The 22098-nt window shown below is 34.5% G+C and overlaps 1 protein-coding gene across 1 annotated transcript in view; it reads left to right on the top strand.

Moving 5' to 3' along the window:
* The window catches only part of CCDC102B (coiled-coil domain containing 102B), a 268433-nt gene extending 247784 nt beyond the window's left edge, over window positions 1–20649 (top strand). The window contains exons 10-11 of the mRNA XM_043444143.1: window positions 16643–16681; window positions 20595–20649. Of these exons, the coding sequence (XP_043300078.1) occupies window positions 16643–16652 (10 nt within the window). The 3' untranslated portion in view covers window positions 16653–16681; window positions 20595–20649. The remainder of the gene's footprint in view (window positions 1–16642; window positions 16682–20594) is intronic.
* Window positions 20650–22098: the final 1449 nt, after the last annotated feature.

Here is a 22098-nt window from a genome sequence, read left to right as displayed (position 1 = left end):
GACTAAATCTATTTGGCAATGATAATGTCATTGGTGATATTTATGATACCTGTAAAATAATGCTGAACACTAAAGATTAAATTTTTCATGTTTTCCTCATTACAACATAATGGAGTTATGATTTTGGACAGAGAGAATGAGGTCATTAGCCCTCTGCCTAAGATCATTTAAATTAGTAGCATTAAAAATAAATCTGAAAGAGTTAGATAAAAAAATTTTAAAGAAGCATCAATAACAAGCCATACAAAATAAACTACAAGTAAATTTTAAAAAGAGAACAAAAGCAAACAGTGAAAGTATTAGACTTTGTTGTCATTTGGGAAAGGCCTTTTTAAGCAAATGCACATCTCAGAAGCTATAAATTATAACATTTCATTCCGTGAAATTTTAAAATTTATTTTAATCAAAGGCTCATTCCTCAGAGCCAACTACGTTTAAGCATCTTAGGTGCTTTTCCTGCTAGTTATTCTCATGTATCTATATTACATGAAAGTGAAAGTGAAAGTTGCTCAGTCATGTCTGACTTTGTAACCCCATGGACTATACACAATCCATGGAATTCTCCAGGCCAGAATTACAGCAGTGGGTAACCTTTCTCTTCTCCAGGGGATCTTCCCAACCCAGGGATCGAACCCAGGTCTCCCGCATTGCAGGTGCAGCTTAGATCAGCTCACTCACTCATTCATGTCCGACTCTTTGTGACCCCATGGACTGCAGCACGCCAGGCCACCCTGTCCATCACCAACTTCCGGAGTTTACTCAAACTCATGTCCATTGAATCAGTGATGCCATCCAATCATCTCATTCTCTGTCATCCCCCTCTGCTCGCCTTCAATCTTCCCCAGCATCAGAGTCTTTTCCAGTGAGTCAGTTCTTTGCATCAGGTGGCCAAAGTATTGGAGTTTCGGCTTCAGCATCTGTCCTTCCAGTGAATATTCAATGAATATTCAGGACTGATTTCCTTTAGGATGGACTAGCTGGATCTCCTTGGAGAACAGAATGGCAAACCACTTCAGTATTCCTGCCTTGAGAACCCCGTGAACAGTATGAAAGGGCTGAGCCACAAGGAAAGCCCAATATGACATGATTTTCCTACTATTCTTTTTATATTCTCTCTTGAGAACTCGTTACTGGATGAAGACTTAATCCGTTCTTCACCACAACTTCAACCACTCTTTCCCTGTCTCATCACATTGGGGTGGCCCTAAAGTTTCTTCGGGTTTTTCTGTAAGATGTTATCTTTCCCTAGATCCACTCTTGTGCCTCTTTTATACGGAATATAAATAATGTTACTTGAAGTCTATGTTTCATCCTTTACTACAGGTTTTGAAATATTAACAAAAATGTCATAACTCACAAATTAGTATGCATTCTTTTCTTTATTACTTTGGCATGCCTGATGTTGTCTACGCATTCTGTGTTTTCCTATAGGGATCATGCCGCGCAGTATTGCTTTTATGTTTTTTCCTCTGCACTGGGCCTGGGAGTTATATTTCTTGCTTTCACTTCTACAAAAGTCATTTAAGTTATTTTTAAAATCTTGACCCCCTTGATTATATCTCTGTAATTAAAGTGAAGGATAAAATTACGTTTTTTAAATATCCCCCCCATGAAGAATTATCTGTTGTAATATTTGACTTTGTTCCTCCTGCCCTTCTAGAAATTGAGTAAAAATACATAAACTAGATATATATATATATATTTATAGTTTTATTAAATACATTTACCCTGATTTTCAGTTTATAACTCTTGTTGTTTGCTCACAAAGTCTTGTCCAATTTTCGACCCCATGGACTGTAGCCTGCCAGACTTCTTTGTCCATGGGATTTCTCAGGTATGAATAATGGAGTGGGTTGCCATTTCCTCCTCCAGGATATCTTCCTGACCAAGGGATCAAACCTGTGTCTCCTGCTTGGCTGGAAGATTCTTTACCACTGAGTCACCAGGGAAGCCCGTGTAATTGTTACACTTTAGATTTAAATCAATGACTCACCATTTTTGATATTTGTAGTCAACCAACTCCACACTTTTGGTATTTCTAAGCCCCTAAATTTATGTCACTTTTCAGGTGATTGAGGTCTCTGTGTGAGAGACAATTCCTTTATCTTTTCCATACAGCAAAATAAAGTCATAATTTCATATAAATTTAAACTTAGACTAACTGTGACACTTCCCAATTCATATTTGCTAATTTATTTACCAGGGATCAGACTCAGATCCATATTTTCTGTGTTGACCATACTTTTAAGATGTTTTGGTATTTGCATTTTTTAAATGAAAGCATATTTAAGTATTTTTATTTGCACTCTTAATTAGTAGTAAAGTTTAACTGACATTTGATCTGGCTCTTACTGATCTCTTTATTTTGGCTCCTCACTCAGTTTTCTGGGAGACATGTCTCATAAATTTGTCCAAGAAGGATAAGCACCTCCAATTGTTTTTATATGTGAAAAACAACTTGGGGTTGAATATAACTCTAGGTTCACAAAATAGTGCCATCAATAAACACCGTTCTGCTATGCTGTTGTTATACAAGAGATATCTGTCATTAATTTAATGTTTGTCTCTCTTTTTTTTTTTTTTTGCTACATAAGTACTAACATTAGTCTTATTCTTTGACTCTATGAAAAGAAACTATTCCAAGGTAAATTTGTAGCTAATAAGTTAGATGTAGCTTTTTTTAATTGAAGTATAGTTGATTTAAGTTAGATGTAATTGTGAAGAGTACATTTAATCTGCATGTGCAAGTCCTTAAATTTCAGTTGAGAGAGAGAGATGTGATATTATTTCTTGTGTATTTTTATTTTTCTATGTTTTCTTTCCACTTCAAGACCATTCATTATTCCTTCAGAAATGTCAGTAGATGTCTGCTTTGCCATGTTTTTTCACTGTATCAATTACATTATCTCCATGCACTTTTAACTCTTAGATACTTGTTTCCTCTGAATACTGAGACAGCTTTTCAACTTGGTTCAGTTTTCATAGCTGCTAGTACTCTGCACTCAAGACAATTTTAAAATCTGTTTTATGGGTTTTCTTTTGTCTTTCTCTTATGTTAGACAGTTTTTTTTGGTTCGCCCCCCTTTTGGTCATTAACTACAATAGCTTCCCTAATAATGTCCCATGTCTCTATCATAAAGGCCATCTCACATCACGTCTTGTAGGAGATGCCTAACAGAATTAAACACACACACACATAGAATTTCAAAATTTAACTTTCCTTTGGGTATTTATTTTATTTTATTCTAACTTCTCACAATATTATATCCTTTCCTTATCTTGATATTTTTTCCTTGGATGAAATGTTCTCACTTTTTTTCTTTTTTTTTTTTCCTATTAAGTGTTTTGTTGACTTAACTCTTCTTATATGAGGAGATATTTATTCAGGTCAAAGTACCTACATTATTATCAATTCATTTTCTAAAAGTTCCATAGCCTTCATAACATGTGATCCTAACGATAGAGAAAACATCACTAGTTCAGCTTATCACAAAATGACAGTTACCTTGACAATTTAAACAGTGAGTCAGAGAAACTGAGGGGAAGAATAAAATTTGTTCCAGCTGTTGGTTTTTAAGCAAGGAGATCTATAGCAATTTGGCAGCACTGTCTTTGTCATATTTGAAATACTCTGACACCTTCCTATTAAAATACCTATTAAACATTGCAAAATTTTAAAGCATTTGAGCAGCACTGGCAAAGGGTAATTTTTGGTATAGAGAGAAGACAGGGTTTCCATTCTTCCATATAGAGAGAAGAAATGGCAGGACCCAGCTGCCCACCCAAGCATCATCTGGTCTTTGGTTTCCTCTTCTGTCGTTCTGGCTCTCACGCAGCCCTGCTTAGCCTGTCTGCTTTCTGTGCTACTTTTAATTTTTTCCTCACCCTTTGTATCAGAGGAGCATGCATCATTTAGTTTGGCAGCCCTTCTATCACCCAGTGAATGGCTTCCAACTCCCACCCGTGCTTTCTATCTCTTTTCTGCCAGAATAATCCTCTCCTCCTATTTTGACAGGAACTCTTGGCAAGAAAGAAAAAGACTCTGAACGACTTTAGGATATATGGCATAAATACTTGACTTTAGACCCTCTGTGTTCAAGGTTTTCTCCTTGGCTCTCCTTGTGGTATGCTTTATACTGCCACAGCTAGACTATGGTATAATAATCCCATTGGTACTTGGAGTAAAAGTCTTTTATAGCCATAAATGTGTGTTATGCAATGACAGTCAACTGCTATTTTTTTCCTATGGTTTATGGTCTAGAATTGCACTGTGGTTGCTATAGGTAAATTAAATGTTACTTGGGATTTAATGCAGTGCATTGTCAATACCAAATAATGGATAATAAAACAGTGTTATAAATGACCTTAAAAACAAATACAGAAAATTGTTTAATGTACATCATCAGCTCTTATTTCTAAGACTTTACGTGGCTTCCATAATGGATTAGATCAGCAGATTAGCATTACTAAAGAATATTAAGAGTTTCCTGAAAAGGAGCTGACCAGAAAAATACCTATCCTTGCTTCTCCTTATTTTCAGTATTAAAAATTAAAGTTTCAAATGTCACCGTGCAACAGAAATACAATGTGAGCCAGATACGAGCTGCATTTTAAAAAGGAAGGAATTTCTGAAATTACATTTTACTCAACCTAACATATTCAACATATTGCCAACTATCAACGTACAATAAATATAAAAAAGATAAATGGAAAGATAGTCCATAATCATGGATTAGAAGAATTAACAGTTAAAACAGCCATCCTACTCAAAGCAATCTACAGATTCAATATAACCTCGATCAAAATTCCACTGACATTTTCCACAGAAATACACACCAAAAAACTAAAATTAGTATGGAACCATAAAGACCTTGAATAGCCAAAATCATCTTGAGAAAGAAGAACAAAGCTGGAGGCATCATACTTCCTGATTTCAAATTATATTAAAGTGATAGTAAGCAAAAAAATTTATGATTTTGACATAAAAACAGACACAGATCAATGGAACTGAATGCTGAGCTCACAGATAAACCTACACATATATGGTCAATTAATTTACAACAAAGAAGCCAAGAATATATGTTCAGGAAGGAACAGTCTCTTCCATACATGGTACTGGGAAAACCGGGAATTCAAATGCAAAAGAGTGAAATTGGACCTCTATCTTACACCATACACACAAAATACCTTAAAGTGGATGGAAGACTTGAAGTAAGTATCTGAGATGATAAAACTCTTAGAAGAAAACATAGGCAGTAACCTCCTTGACACTGGTCTTGGCAATGATTCTAACACCAAAAACAAAAGCAAAAATAAACAAGTGAGACTACATCAAACTGGAAAGCTTCCGCATAGCAAAGGAAACCATCAACAAAATAAATAGGCAGTTTGGGAACAGGAGAAAATATCTGCAAATCATCATTCTGTTATGGGGTAATAACCAAAGCATAGAAGGGACTCGTAAAACTCAATAGCAAAACACCAAACAATCCAATTAAAATATGGGCAGAGGATCTGAATAGACATTTTTCCAAAGAAGACATACAGATGGCCAACAGGTGCATGAAAAACTATTCAACATCACTAATCATCAGGGAAATGCAAATAGAACCTCAGTGAGTTATCTCCTGACATCTGTTAGAGTGGTACCATCAAAAAGACAGGAAACACCAAATGCCAGCAAGCATGTGGAGGAGAGGGAGCTCTGGGCTCTGCTGGTAGGAATGTGATCAGCACAGAAACTATGGAAAGCAATAATGGCATTCCTCAAAAAATTAAACATAGAACTGCCATGTGATCCAGCAATTTTACTTCCAGTTATTTATCTGAAGAAAATGAAAACATTAACAAGAGAATTTCTTCACCCTTATGTTTACTGCAGCATGATTTTCAGTAGCCAAGATAGGAAAGTGAAAGAAAATGTCAGTTGCTTGGTTGTGTCCGACTCTTTGTGACCCCATGGACTGTAGCCTGCCAGGCTCCTCTGTTCATGAAATTCTCCAGGCAGGAATACTGGAGTGGGTAGCCATTCCTTCCTCCAGGGGATCTTCCCGACCCAGGGATCGAACTTAGATCTCCTGCACTGCAGACAGATTCTTTACTGTCTGAGTCACGCAGGAAGAACAGCCAAGATATGGGTGCAGCCTAAGTGTCCGTCACTGGATAAGGTAATAAAGAAAATACTGTGTATACAAATTACAGTGAACTATTATGTATTCATAAAAAATAAAATCTTGCCATTTGGGAAAATATGAATGAAACTTGAGGGCCCTATGCTAAGTGACAGAAGTCAGAAAAGACAGAAACCATATGGTCTCACTTAGATGGGAACCTAAACAAACGAATGAAGCTCACAGATACAGAGAACAGACTGGTGGTTGACAGATTCTAAGGGTGAGGAAAGGGGTCAAATGGGGAAGGGGGTCAAAAGGTACAAACTTTCAATTATATAATAAATAATCATGGGCGTGCAGTGTGCAGCATGGTGACTAGGGTTAATAATTCTGCACACTTACTGCACACATAAAGTTGCTAAGAAAATAGGTCTTAAAAGTTCTCATTGAAAGAAACAAATTCTAACTTGTGTAGTTGTACATGCTAACTAGATTTATTGTGGCAATTACTTTATAATATATACAGATATTGAATCATGAGGTTGTACACCTGAAATATGTCAATTGTACCTTAATAACAAAAGACTGCTGTAATTTTTTGATACTTACTTTATACTTAGAGCAATACATCTCAATTTATACTACCTCATGACTGTTGCCTGATAGACAAATAGGGTTAATGACCACCACTTGAAGTGCAGAAGTAAGCTGTGAGGCAGAGTATTTAAATCCTTTCCTTCTAGAAATAGCAATAAACATTTGAGGAAAAACAAAATTTATTTTGTACTAATTCTCATATTCCATATAAGAGAAAGCACAGCCAGTTTCTATTCTAGATAAACTAAATTAACTAAATGGTTTTCTGAAGTATTATAGTACTTCTAGGCATCTATAATAGGAAAATGCACACACATTTTAAAATCTCAAACATATGTAATTAACTGAAATTATAACTGAGGAAGTAACAGCTACCACTTACTGTCGGCTCTGTATTGAGACAGCGAAGCAATGTCTTTATATCAATTAATGTTAATAATCTTTAGAACTTAAAAATATTTCTGTTCAGTGGATGCATATATGAAACATATTGTTTACTGTTCCTTTCTGTGTTTTAGCTATGGTGGAGCAGAAGTCTCTGGGTCAGTCATCACTGAACACAATTAGATCTATTTTTGGAGATTATGTTATTATAGGTTTTCCCCTTATTTTCTGTTGACAATGTATTTTCAGTAATACTAAATGGATATCATCAAGACATAAGGTGAAAATATATTTTCCCTGTTCAGCTATTGTGATTTAACTGACCTTTGTCTTATTTAAGAACTGAAGAAGTGAGAGATGGAGTCTAACAACAGTCTAGTCTAGTCCACAGTCTAACAACCTGATCCTTCCTGTTTGGGAAGTTTATTGTCTGGGATTACCTTTTTAAAGTTTATGTTCCTTAATTATTATTAATTTTGGCTTCCACTGGGGCAACTTAAAATGGTCCCTTTCTACCGCTTATTAAAAAAAACATATGGCATTGTTTTGTTAAAGTTTGTCTGCAGTGCTCTTCCTCCAAAATGGGAGCATATAAATAAACTCTGTAGAGATTACATATATTCTATTGAAAATATCAGTCATAACACTGTTCTAGTTGTTTGTTGTGACTGGTGAATTTCTGGAATGTCTGTCCTCTGAAAAACGGAAATACATTGTGTGGAAAAGGAAGTTATGTATGTCAATGACATTTTACAGTGCATTCCTTACAAATACTTATTTAAATGCAGAATTATTTAAATTTTGAGCTACTCAAATTCAAGTGTATGTCCGTTTCATTATTTTACTCCATGCCCCTCAAATTGTATAATATTCATACATTATAAGGTATCTCAGTAAGTGTGTTTGTAATCTACCCTGTGGTATCTTGTTATGGCAGCCTCAACAGACTAAGACATGGTTGGAGCCTGGTGTTAATCCATTTTAGCACTGATGTACTTTAATTGATCCCCAGAGGATGAGGTGCTTGGATGACCCAGTGGACATGAGTTAGAACAAACTCCAGGAGATAGAGAAGGACAGGGAAGCCTGGCATGTTGCAGTCCATGGGGTCACAAAGAGTTGGACACAACTTAGTGACTGAACAACAACTTACAACCAGAGCATGATTTTGCTTGTAGGAATAGTGTTTCTGGTGTCTCAAGTGCAAGTCTTAATGTGTATATCAGGGTTTCTCCAGTACAACCAGGAAGAAACCTCAGCTTATCCCCAGAACAGTGAGATCACTAAAGCTCTCAGCTCCTCGGTATCTGTTCTCTGCAGGACCTTCCAGAGTCGAGTCTTGCACATGGTCAACACAGGACCTGTTAGAGGACTTAGGACACAGTCCATGTAGACATTTGGAGTGTGTCTGTCTCCTTTGCTCATGATACTTTGCCACCTAAACCCCACCACTCCCACAGCCCCGGACTCTGATCTGTGTCTCCTGCACTCACCGAGACCAGTGTTCTCTGTAGGACTCTATTCTCCGTGCAGCATTTTGAAAAATGTTCCTCATGAGACGTGCAGGTTTAGTGTAGGTCCCACTTCAGATACTTCCCTTCTAAAATTCACAGCATAACCCATTGCTTTCAAATGTGTTTTTATATATATTTTATACATTCTGTCCCATTTTTATAACTATTTACAGCAGTTGGGTAAGTTTGATACCAGCTATTTCATCTTGCTCAGAAACTATTAGTTCTTCACATATACTTCAGCCATTCCCAATAAATCGGAAAATTCAATTAAATCTTTTATGTTCAAATTTTCTCCCCATCTTTCTGCTACCACTCAGGTCTAAATTATCATAAACTCTTCCCTGGATTCCTACACTAACTTTCAACTCATAGCTCCAGCTTCAGCACATATTTTAGAGAGTAGAATTCTAGAAATATAACATAGTATGTCCCTCTCTGAGTGAAATTTTTCAGTAGCTTCTCATTAAACTTATGAGTAAATATTTGAACTCCTTCCAATACTTGGAATGATGTAAGCTTTCTAAATGGTTTTCTATGTACATCTCTGTTTCTTCTTTATGTTTCAGCAATACCGATTTTTTTTTTAATTTCTGCATCTCCAAAATTTTACCCACAGCTATACTTTTAGCAGCCTGATTTTTTTTTTTTATGACTGTGACATGCTCATCATTCTTTCCCTGACTTCTTTCTGTAGTTTCAGGTGACAGCTTAAGTGTCACTTTCTTGGTGAGGCATTTCCTGATCCCATCAAACTTTACCCTTAATCTCACAGCTTCCTAATCTTCTGGTTCAAGCCACATATCATAATGCGATTTCCCACTTATATATAGGTGTATGCTTTTAATATCTATATTTTCCATATGTAAACATCATGAAGACAGGGATCATGTCTTTGTTTTAATTACCACTTTGTGCCCAGTGATATTACATGGTATGTGTTACATAACACGTGTTACAGAAATATTCACTGAATCAAAGAAAAATATATAATATTTAACTTCAGAAAGAAGGAGCTTCCAAAGTCAACATCTGGAGGTTTAATAATTAAAATTTTCAAAGAATCTTTAAGAATTGGAACTGGAAGAAATCGCAAAGATTACCTATCCAACCACCATACTGATTTAATAACCCCTTTGATAACATCACCTATACTTGAATCATTCCAGAATCAGGGACTCACTATTTCACAAGGAATTATATTATATTTTCAGACAATTCTTATTATTTTAAATTTATATAGTTTATTAAATTTTATAGAATTATTAAAATTTATATAATTTAAGCCTTCTATTGAAATGTTTTACTTATAATCTTATGGCAAGTGGCCTCTCATTTCACAAAAGAATTCTGACAACAATGATACACACATTTTTTTCCTTTTGTATTTCTTCTGAAATTCAACTACTCAAAGTCATAATTAAAAATGAAATTATTCTTACATCTTACTGTGTTACAAAGTGACATTCCATTTTGGATGCTTTAACATTATTGGCATTCTTTGAGCTATATGTTAGATCTATTTATCACTGTGCGTAGTTAATGATTCATATTTGCATTAAAGAATTTTGAATGTGAGTCAAAATATATACTTAAAAAGACAAATTTATGAAAGGAGAGTCTTTTAGCTAACATTAACAAAGATATGTGAAAAATTTTAACTACAGTGTTCACATCTGCCCATTATTGTCAAAAAAGAAATGAAAATCTTTGTGTGTATGTATGCATTACAGTAAACAGTAACTGTTTTGAATGAGAAGACTCATGAAACATAGAAAATCTATTTAACACACTTTAGCTCAGTGTGCGTGCATGGTTTAGAAACGTATCTATACTCTGTCTCACAGAATTGTAAAACAGTCAAGTGAGAAAACACATTTGAAAGCATTTTTAGTTTTCAAGTGAAATGTTCTAATACTGCCCACTTAATCATAAATAATTTTAAAGAACTTTTATATATATTTTTAAAATAAGTAAAATGAAAGACTACTCATAGACACAGATGTTTGCTTTTATATGCATGAAGCAATTTGCAAAACTGAATTATTTTGTTACTGTGGTCCCTGTTTCTGAATCATTTTTATTACCGCTATTCTTTGGGATGTATTTGTTGGGTTTGCTGACAGAGTGACCCACTTTCTCCCAGCTCTTCTTTGAGACTATATTAGACCCTTCTAAAATTGTATTAACTTTTATGGGTCACTATATGAGTTATTATTTCAGCACAGTAAGTTACATTTTCCAAATTGCTGCCAATGGATCTTCATTAATCTGGGGAAATGGAAGTGTTTGGTGGTATAATTACATATTGGATCCTTTTAAGATTCTGGGTGAGTAAAAATAGAAACCATATATGATATAATGGTGTTTTAGCTATCATACTGAAATCTAATAGTACCAATCATTTACACATTCATATGTAAAATGCTGACATGAGACTATGTAAGCAGTCCTTTTCAAAATGCTATGGTGAGATGATACAATTGATCGTGCTTCCTCTAAACACAGCAGTAAGAAATAAGACCTGTTTTTATAAAGTCATTAAGAAACCTAAGCATGTTTAGTGGTACAGATAAAACTCTCCATTAGCCAGAAACAACAGAGAAACGTAAAGCAGCAGTGTAGCTGCAGGCAAGAGTTTGCCTGTCTCTGGATCCAAATGTGGGCCATGATGAATGACTCAGAGTGGCAAGAATCACTTATAAAGTGGGGAAGAAGGGAGAAAAGACATTCACGACACCTGAAGAATCTCCCAAATTTCTCATCATTATCAAAAGCCTGTACAAAACTGATCAAGAAAAAAGGAGGAAACACCTATTTTTATAGGTGAGTTTTATCAACTTTAAGAAACAGATAAAGAACATTTTAGAGAAATTCAAAAGCACATTTCCTGACATATGTTATGAGACAGGAAATTATTAAAACTTAAACTCGATAAAAATAGTATAAGAGTATTACAGATTTATGTATGATTATGGGCGAAAAAATTCTAAGTGATAATTTTGGCACATGGAACCTAGAAGTGTTATAAAATATTCATCATGACCATATGGTGTTTATCCTCAGAATTCAAGAAAGGTTCTCTATCAAAAATGTATTAATATATTCTACCAATTCAACTCAGAAAATGGGATGATTATTATAAAAAATAATAAAACAATTTTAAAATGTTAACCCATATTCATGGTTAAAACTAAGAATATCTGAGAAGTTCCATTTTCTACTTAGAATTTCTACTTTAAAGATATCAAATATTATTATTTACAGGGAATCATTTAAACTCATGAGTTCAGAAACAAACCAAAATAGCAAAAATAACCAGTAAATCTGCTATTCAAAGTTGTACCACAGTAGATGAATAAGCAAGCAGAGAGAGGCAATCGTGCTATTATATACAGACAAAATATATATCCAAGACAAGGTTCAGACCCATAATACGAAAAGTTAAATTTTCTTGATAAAAGTTCAATTAACTAAAGATATAAGAAAAAATTCCAATAACAATTCAAAGTCTATGAACAAAATATTTAAAATATGGCTCTGAACAAACCAAAACAATGGATAACATGTTATAATAAGGATATCATTTCTCTCCAGACTTATCTTTAAGTTCATGCATTTCCAATCAGAATATCAACAGAAATCTGCATGGAATTTATCAAATTGTATTGATATTCACATAGAAGAGAGTAAAGCAAGTAGTTTCAAAAATAGGTATGCTATTTCTGAAAGCAAAAAACAAAAAAGGAAGTGCCTTCAATCATTATCAGATATTGATAATCATTTAGAGCTATGATAATTAAGGTAATGGATGTTGGCTTCATAGATCATAAGCCATGTTCTGACCTTGTGGAAAACTGCATAGCAAGCAAATGGAATGTGTTCAACTTGTTCATAGATAAACACCCCTGGACAGTATTTCAATTAAAATCAAATATGTTATAAGGATGTCTACAACATTTTCCAACGAACATTTCTTTTAGCTATTTTAAAAATCACAAATTTAAAAACAAGGCCAGGTGGTGAGCATTATGTCTTCTGACAATTTATATTACTTTAAAAATGAACTAATACAGTGAACATAACTAAACACCGACTCTTTTTTTTTCCTCTGTGACTGTAATGTTTTTGCTATTTTGATAAACAGTTATCCACACATATATGTCATAGATAAATAAATGGATCGGTGGATGGACAGACAGATAGAAGGAAAAAAGAAAGAAAGGTAATTCCATTATTTCAAGAATATAGTTTGTCTTGCTCATTCCTTTATACTAAACACTTAGAACAATGTCTGGAACATTCCACATGTGTAAGAAATATTTTAATATAAAAATACCAATTTACCATTAAAGAAATGTTATATACTTAACTGCATTCCCTTTATTTAAAAACACTATCATGACAGCTGGATTGGATAATTCTGTGCTGAAATTTCATAAAAGAAGTCATATTGTGTATTTCACATTTGCAAAAGGTAACTTTTTGGTGGCGAAACTGAGTAAGACATTTCAGAGAGCAGAAATAAGGAAATGTTACCTCAGTGTCAATTTACCAATTTTTCTAGACTTATAAGTTAACAGATATTCGAAACCTACACTATTCAGGTTGAAAATGTAATAGTATATAAGACCTATAGAAGCAGAAGCACTGTTCTTTTATTTCTGAGTTCAGAATCCAAATGCTGATGTGAGTAAAGCCTTATATTTAAGTTTTGAAGGTAAAGTGAATATTGTGATAGGAAAGCTTTGACATTTTAAAAGATGGAATTCCAAGACAGCAAACAAAGATTCTGATCTTTCTTGGCCGTGTGTGTTTGCACACAAATGCTTGCATTATTTACAAGAACATGAGCCGGTAATCATCTCACTTACTTGTTTGCATTTAATATTGATTTGTATTGTTTCTTAATAGATTTTCTTCATCATTCTCTTATTTTGATTTAGAGATGACAAACTTCAATGTGAATGAACTAATCTGCTCTTTTCTATATAGTCTGTATATTTCTAAATTTTTTCTTATTTCCATGAATGAGAAGTTATAAAATATGAAATCATCTTGTGACTGTTTATTTCTTCATGGTACAGTGAGAAAAGGAAATTAGAGCTAAATTTCATCAACCTCATGAATGAATAACTACATTGTACATTAAATATTGTGTTGTATTTTATAGTATAGCTAAGAAACTCACATTCACACTTCAGTGAAGCTATGCTTTTAAGAGCATTCTTAAAGCAGCTACCAGAAACACTTTTTAATGTTCTGTTTTCAGACATACAGAAATATACATACACATGTGGTCATTACTTCTATTCTTTTAATATATTTGTTTTTTCTTTCTGATTTACTTCACTCTGTATGACCCGAATGTAAGGTCACACATTATAAAACTCTTAAAGGAAAACACAGGGAGAACACTCTTTGACATAAATCACAGCAAAATCCTTTCTGACCCACCCCCCCCCCCCAAGAATAATGAAAAAATAAACAGTACCTAATTAAACTTAAGAGTTTTGCACAGTCAAGGAAACCATAAGCAAGATGAAAAGACAACCCTCGGAATGGGAGAAAATATTTGCCAACTTCCGTTCAGTTGCTCAGTCATGTGACTCTTTGTGACCCCATGGACTGCAGCACACCAGGCTTCCCTGTCCATCACCAGCTCCTGGAGCTTGCTCAAACTCATGTCCATCCAGTCTGTGATGCCATCCGACCATTTAATCCTCTGTCGTTCCCTTCTCCTCCTGTCTTCAATCTTTCCCAACATCAGGGTCTTTTCCAAGGAGTCAGTTCTTCACATCAGGTGGCCAAAGTATTGGAGTTTCAGCCTCAGCATCAGTCCCTCCAAAGAATACTCAGGACTGATTTCCTTTAGGGTAGACTGGTTGGATCTTCTTGCAGTCCAAGGGACTCTAGAGAGTCTTCTCCAACACCGCAGTTCAAAAGCATCAATTCTTTAGCGCTCAGCTTTCTCTATAGACTAACTCTCACATCCATACATGACTACTGGAAAAAGCATTACTATGACTAGATGGACCTTTGCTGGCAAAGTAATATCTCTGCTTTTTACTATGCTGTCTAGGTTGCTCATAGCTTTTCTTCCAAGGAGCAAGCATCTTTTAATTTCATGGCTGCAGTCACCATATGCAGTGATTTTGGAGCCAAAAATCTAAAGTCTCTCACTGTTTCCATTGTTTCCCTATCTATTTGCCATGAAATGATGGGACCGGATGCCATGGTCTTAGTTTTCTGAATGTTGAGTTTTAAGCCAACTTTTTCACTCTCCTCTTTCACTTTCATCAAGAGGTTCTTTAGTTCTTCACTTTCTGCCATAAGGGTGGTATCTCTGTATCTGAGGTTATTGATATTTATCCTGGCAATCTTGATTTCAGCTTGTGCGTCATCCAGCTTGGCATTTCACATGATACACTCTGCATATAAGTTAAATAAGCAGGATGACAATATATAGCCTTGACATACCACTTTCCCTATTTGGAACCATATGTTGTTCCATGTCCAGTTCTAACTGGTGCTTCTTGACTTGCATACAGATTTCTCAAGAGGCAGGTAAGGTGGTCTGGTATTCCCATCTCTTTCAGAATTTTCCACAGTTGTGACCCACACAGTCAAAGGCTTTGGCATAGTCAATAAAGCGGAAGTAGATATTTTTCTGGAACTTTATTGCTTTTTCGATGATCCAGAAGATGTTGACAATTTGATCTCTGGTTCCTCTGTGTTTTCTAAATCCAGCTTGAATATCTGGAAGTTCACAGTTCACGTATTGCTGAAGCCTGGCATGGAGAATTTTGAGCGTTACTTTGCTAGCATGTTAGATGAGTGCAATTGTGTGGTACTTTGAACATTCTTTGGCATTGCCTTTGTTTGGGATTGGAATGAAAACTGACCTCTTCCAGTCCTGTGGCCACTGCTGAGTTTTCCAAATTTGCTGGCATATTGAGTGCAGCACTTTCACAGCGCCATCTTTCAGGATTTGAAATAGCTCAACTGGAATTCCATCACCTCTGCTAGCTTTGTTCATAATGATGCTTCCTAAGGCCTACTTGACTTTGCATTCCAAGATGTCTGGCTGTAGGTGAGTGATCACACCATCATGGTTATCTGGGTCATGAAGATCTTTTTGCGTGGTTCTTCTGTGTTTTCTTGCTGCCTGTTTTTTTTTTTTTTAATATCTTCTGTTTCTGTTAGATCCAAAGCATTTTTGAAAACTTAGCAACTGACAAAAGATTAATTTTCAAAATATACAAGCAGCCCCATGGAACTCAGTATTAAAAAACAGTCCAATCAAGAATTGGGCAAAAGACCCAAATAGACATATCTCCAAAGATATACAGATGACCAGCAAACACATGAAAAGATGCTCAAAATCACTAATTATTAGAGAAATGTAAATCAAAACTACAATGAGATATTACCTCACAACAGTCAGAATGTCCATAATCAAGAAATTTATAAACAATAAGTACTGGAAAGGGTGTGGAGAAGAGGGAACACTCTTGCACTGTTGGTGGGAATGTAAATTGAATCAGCCACTATGAGAACAGCATGGAGACTCCTTAAGAAACTAAAACTACCAGATGATCCAGCAATCCCACTAATGAACATGTACCCTGAGAAAACCATAACTCAAAAAGACACGTGTACCCCAATGTTCATTGCAGTACTGTTTACAATAGCCAGGACATTCTTTTAATATATAAAAGCATAACTTGGTGAAAAGAATTAAAGGATTGGAGGCAGGTAAAAGATATGGATTTAAACAAAAGATCTTTATATACATAGTTAGTATGTAACTTATCTCTATAGATGGATTAATATAATTTATCACTATATTTTTCATCTTCTATGGTATTCCCATTTACTTAGGTCCTCAAAATACTAAATACTGCTCTATATATTATCCTCATTTTTATAATATCTTAGTTCACTGATACATTTTTGCATAGAAATATGCTTCAGAATGTGAAAGCACGGCATTTGATCTAAGGGAATATCTCCCCATTTTTTTACCCATAGCGACTTCTAAAGACAAGAGACATGGCCTTGAATTCAAGGGTAAGTGTCTAACTCTTCACAATAACCAGATTAAGCTAACTAAAAATTATGCAGGATATGGAACAATTAGATTCTGTGTTGTTCTTCAATTCTAATATAAACCATTAGCACCTAAATATTGTCTATCATCCTTTAAGGCATCTAGAATGTATATTGTTAAATTGCAATCTATTATATAATATTTATGAACATCTTTTTGGTACATTTTTGTCTTTTTAAAATTAAGCTGAAAGTCTGTACATTCTAATTTCATTTTTCTGATAAATTCCATATGTTACACTTTGAAAATGCCCTTTATGTGCAGACTTACATTTCCTTATTTAAATATTTTACATAAGGTATTTTCTTCCTTCCATAGCTACATGCTAAATAACCTTAATTGTAATTTTAAAAATGTTTCTATTGAAATTGTCCTGATTAGGAGAAAATGCAGATCATGTCAATGAACTATACTATTTCTGTTGAATTTTACATTTTAAGTGATTTCCATTGTTGGTGTGTTTTTCGTGATTTAAGATTTAATTTTGACATTGATACTGCACAAGTTTGTGTCTGAGTTTTATATCATCAGTTGGCACCTCGGAGTTGATGCCTAAGAAACTAAGTAGTAGAGTCACACACTCTTTGAAATTTACAATATTACCTTATTATTATTGCCACGTCTGTCAAGAACACTACAGAACTCTGGCTGTAAAACTTGCTTACACATTCAAATGTGAAGACAAAAATATTGATTCAATCACAGATAATTTTCTAGCAGCACAGTTGATGTTCCCTGTTTACTTCTGGTTATTAAATTTTGATGATTAATCATTTCTATGACATATGCAATTGACAACCTCAAATAGCAAAAATTAATGATGACACGTCATTTCAACTCTTAAGAACATGTCTTCTGCTTTTAGAAATTCCCATTTTGAAAAGAGATTAAGTAAAAAGGAAGTAGTTTAAGTTATATAGATTGATTTGCATGTGTGTAAGCAGGAAGTTGACAGAATTTGCATTTTTTAACTGTAAGCAGAAAAATCTCAGAGACCCATACAAATCTGAATTTCCCCTTTGGTTGAAAATAATACCAAGCTCATAAATGCCAGCTGATTTCTGATAGAACTCCCACAAAATTATATTTTATTGTATTTGTTACTTTTTATCTCTATGGAAAATAAGGTCAGTCAAATTACTATAATATTCTTGCCTCATTTATCTATTTGCAATAGAGTTGCTAGTGCAGAAACAAAGAACAAAATGTGATTCTGGGAGGGAGAGAAGAAATGAAGATTAGCTAAATTGCTTTTAACTCCTCTAAGATAGTTAAGAATTAAAATCAACCTATACTACCAAATCTTCTGCTTATATTATACCTCATTTCATTATGTTAGCTTTATTTACTAAATTTATTAAATCTATTACCTTTGGGTATATAAAGATAAATATCTCATCCCTTTAAATCAAATAATCAAATATTAATTCTGGCCACATAATTTAAATTCTAAAGTTTTGCCATAGAATCTAAAATTTAGTGTGTATTTTTATTAAATTAAAATATCAATTAAAAAATCTGAAATGTTGACTTAGCATTAATAAAATTTTCAGATGTAATTTCATGGACCCATGAATTCCCACAAATATTTTCATTGAGGGGCCAATGGTATCTGGTGGATTTTATTAGCACTATATTTACAGATCTAATAAACATTGGTTATGATAATAAGAGACTATAATATTAGTATATTAAAACTTATAGATGGCCAACTGATATTTTTTATTTAATTCCTGAAATTCTTTCATAACTAGTCATATATTAGAGAAACTTATTTGGACAGGGGATTAAATGTAAAATACGTCTAGACACTTGCTTGTTATAAAAACATATATTATACTGTTAGTAATATCAACAAATAGAATTATTGAGAAAGTTTCAAACTTTGCTAGATTTTCATTGAATCATATGAGGTATTTGAGAGCCTGAAAACTATTATTTAATTAGCTACAGAATGACTGTGTCAGGGAAATATAAATGGGAATGAAATGATCCACCCCGTGAAAGTCCAGCCTTGCCTTTATGTATTTTCTTCATATGTATGTATATATCCATGAGTTACCACTTCTGAAGTTTATTGGTTTAGACCAGTGTCCTCACTTGACCTTTACTGGAGCTGAAGGTCTTCATCCATCCTTAGCCCCCTCTCCACAGTCTCCACCTGGAGCCATCAGCATTCTCTGCAGGTTTGCCCTTCTCCAGAGGCAACCTGCACCCACCCACCTCGCTTTTGATTTCTCAGAGTGTATGGATTATTCATTTTCAATGTTTCTGTTATTTATTTTTATTGAAGTAGAGTTGCCTTATACTATTACTATTAGTTTCAGGGGTATAGCAGTGACTTTTTATAGTTTATAAGGCTATTATGAAATACTGGCTATATTCCTTATGCTATCTATTATATACTTCTATCTTAATTTATACCTAGTAGTTTCTACCTCTTAATCCCCTTTGCCTATCTTGTCAGCCTTTACACTCACTCTCATCTCTGGTAACCACTAGTTTGTTCTCTGGGCCTGTTTCTATTATATTTATTTGTATTATGTTTTAGATTCCACATGTAAGTGAAAATATACTGCATTTGTCTTTCTCTGTTTGACTTACTTCACTAAGCATAGTACCCTCCAGGTTCATCCATGTGGTCATAAACATTTATGGTTGAGTAATACACCAGTGTGTGTGTGTGTGTGTGTGTGTGTGTGTGTGTGTGTGTGTGTGTGTGTGTGTGTGTGTGTGTGTGTGTGTGTGTGTGTGTGTGTGTGTGTGTGTGTGCGTGTGTGTGACATCTTTGCCATTCATCTGTTGAACGACACTTATGTTGCTTCCATATCTTGACCATGCCGCTATGAATGTCAGGGCATATATATCTTTTTGAATTACTGTTTTCATTTTCTCTGGATAAATACCCAGGAGTGGAATTGCTGGATTATCAAGGAAATGCAAATCAAAACTACAATGATACAGCAACTCATTGCTGTCAGGATGCCTGTTTTCAAAAAGACAAGAAATAATAAGCATTGGCGATGATGTGGAGAAAAGGAAGCTTAGTACTGTTGCTGGGAATGTAATTGGTGAAGCCACCATGGAAAACAGTATGCACGTTCCTCAAAAAAATAAAAATAGGACTACCTTTTGGCTTTTTAAATTACAAATTTTTACATACCGACACCCCACCCTATATTCCTTATTCCAGGATCATGTAAAAGTTTTTCCTCTTTCAAACAAATTTAACCCCATTTACTCTGATCTTATTTTCCCAATTTATCTGGAATCTAAATTTGGCCAGGAAGCTTATTTTTTCTTGTTACAGATTTTCTGACTTTGTACAAGTTTCTTTGATGCTGCCTATCAAATATATACTTAAGTCTTTGACTGATTTCGCCTTCTACGATTCCATTTTTAACTTCTTTCTTGTAGATCCCTTGGGCTAAATATTCTCTAGTTACTAATTACTATGTCCATTTCCTCAATTTACCGTTTATATTAACTTAATACAGCATCCTATATGCTGAGCATTGCTTTAAGCAGTATTGTATTTTTAATATAATATTGTATTTTAAGCATATGTACTATATGTGTATAACTCAATTCATCTGTTCTTAAATACCATGCAAAATTGTTTTTGATTATGAAAGTATATTTTTGCATTCCAGAAAACCTCAGAAAATAGAAAAAACATGTAATCACAAAAGTTATTCACCATCTCAAAAGTCAAAAATACTGGTAACACTTTGCTCGATTTTGCATAGTTTTGCAAGTGTCTATGTGTATGCATAGGTTCATTTTGTGTACTTATAATGTGTGTATGTATTTGGATGATCCTAAGAACTAAGAATTGCATATTTATTCTCTGTTATGCATTGTTCTAAGTAGAATTCTGCGTAGAAGTACTGATGCTGAAGCTGAAGCTGCAATACTTTGGCCACCTGATGCGAACTGCTGACTCATTAGGAAAGACCCTGATGCTGGCAAAGACTGAGGCAGGAGGAGAAGAGGGTGACCGAGGATGAGATGATTAGATAATATCATTGACTCACAGGACATGAGTTTGAGCAAACTCCAGGAAATAGTGAGAGACAGGGAAACCTGCTGCAGTCCATGGGGTCACAAAGAGTCGGACACAACTTGACAAATGAAGAGCAAGTACAATTCAACCATCTAATCTCAATATCAACCGTGTGTTTATTTTCCCCATTTCAAAAAGGATGAAACTGAGGAAAAGAGAGCTTAAGTAATTTGCCTATTAAGTACAAAACTGGGATTCACAGTCAGGCAGCCAGACTCCGGAGTCCATACTCAGGTATATAATGTCTGTTCTATACAACCTCTCTCTGGACACACACAAACACTCTTAGAATTATGCATGTAATAAATATATATCTATATGCTAATTACATGATTACATAATATAACCACAATTATATCTATGTAGATTTGACCCTGCTTTTTATCCAAAATTATTTTTAAATATTTTGCTATTTAACATTACTAAAGCACCATTTTTGGATTATAATATTCTAAGGTATGATTATATTATTGGATGTTATTCCACTGGTAAACATTTTTCTTTCATATCTTTAAATATTGTACATATTATTGCAATAAACATCTATGCATATAAATTTCTGTTGTAATTTTTCATTATTAACTTAAGAATACTCTGGGGACAGAGGAGACAGACACAGTCACTGATGTTTGGGTGTTTTAGTGAGTCAGTGTGGGGGGAGTTTGTGGGGGAATGGCAGGAAGGGAGAAAAAAATAGGTGCAAATATGAGTAAGATCCCATATTATTTGAGTGCTGGACAGGAAGTATCAGTATACTGTATAGACAGTAGTGAGAGAGGAGAAGCTAGCTGATGGTTTATATCATTTGTACTAACATGAAAATATCATGGCTAAGAACTATAGTTTGGCTAGGGAATCTAAAGGGCTTCTAATAATTCCTCCTGGGGTGTCTTGGGAAAGGAAAAATGACCATCCATATGAAAAAGTTGATGAATGTAGGCTATTCATTCGAATAATTCTAGCCTCACTGTTGATTCTGTTTTCTTCCAAGAATCACTTGGCTCCACTGAGGGCCAAGTCTAGATGGATTAGGTATTATCCAACCTCTCTTGCTTTTAATATAGTGATTTTCTTCCCTTTCATTTTCTTGCTCTATGCTTGGGTTTTGGTAAAATAGTCTATTGCTTTTCATGTTTAAATCTCTTCAACACCATGGACAGTTTATGTATTTGTGGTCTTACTCCAAATGATCACTGAAGTAAGACTGTTGGGGGTAAGCAGAGCTTGAGGCTAGCCTGATTTTTGTGGCTGATGGAAGGCATCTTTACTTCTTCCCAGGCATTGCCTCAGGGCCAACTGGACTTGTAGTGA

The sequence above is a fragment of the Cervus canadensis genome, chromosome 23 (genome assembly GCF_019320065.1).
Source record: "Cervus canadensis isolate Bull #8, Minnesota chromosome 23, ASM1932006v1, whole genome shotgun sequence".
Lineage (NCBI taxonomy): Eukaryota > Metazoa > Chordata > Mammalia > Artiodactyla > Cervidae > Cervus > Cervus canadensis.
This window is presented reverse-complemented; position numbering and strand designations above follow the sequence as displayed.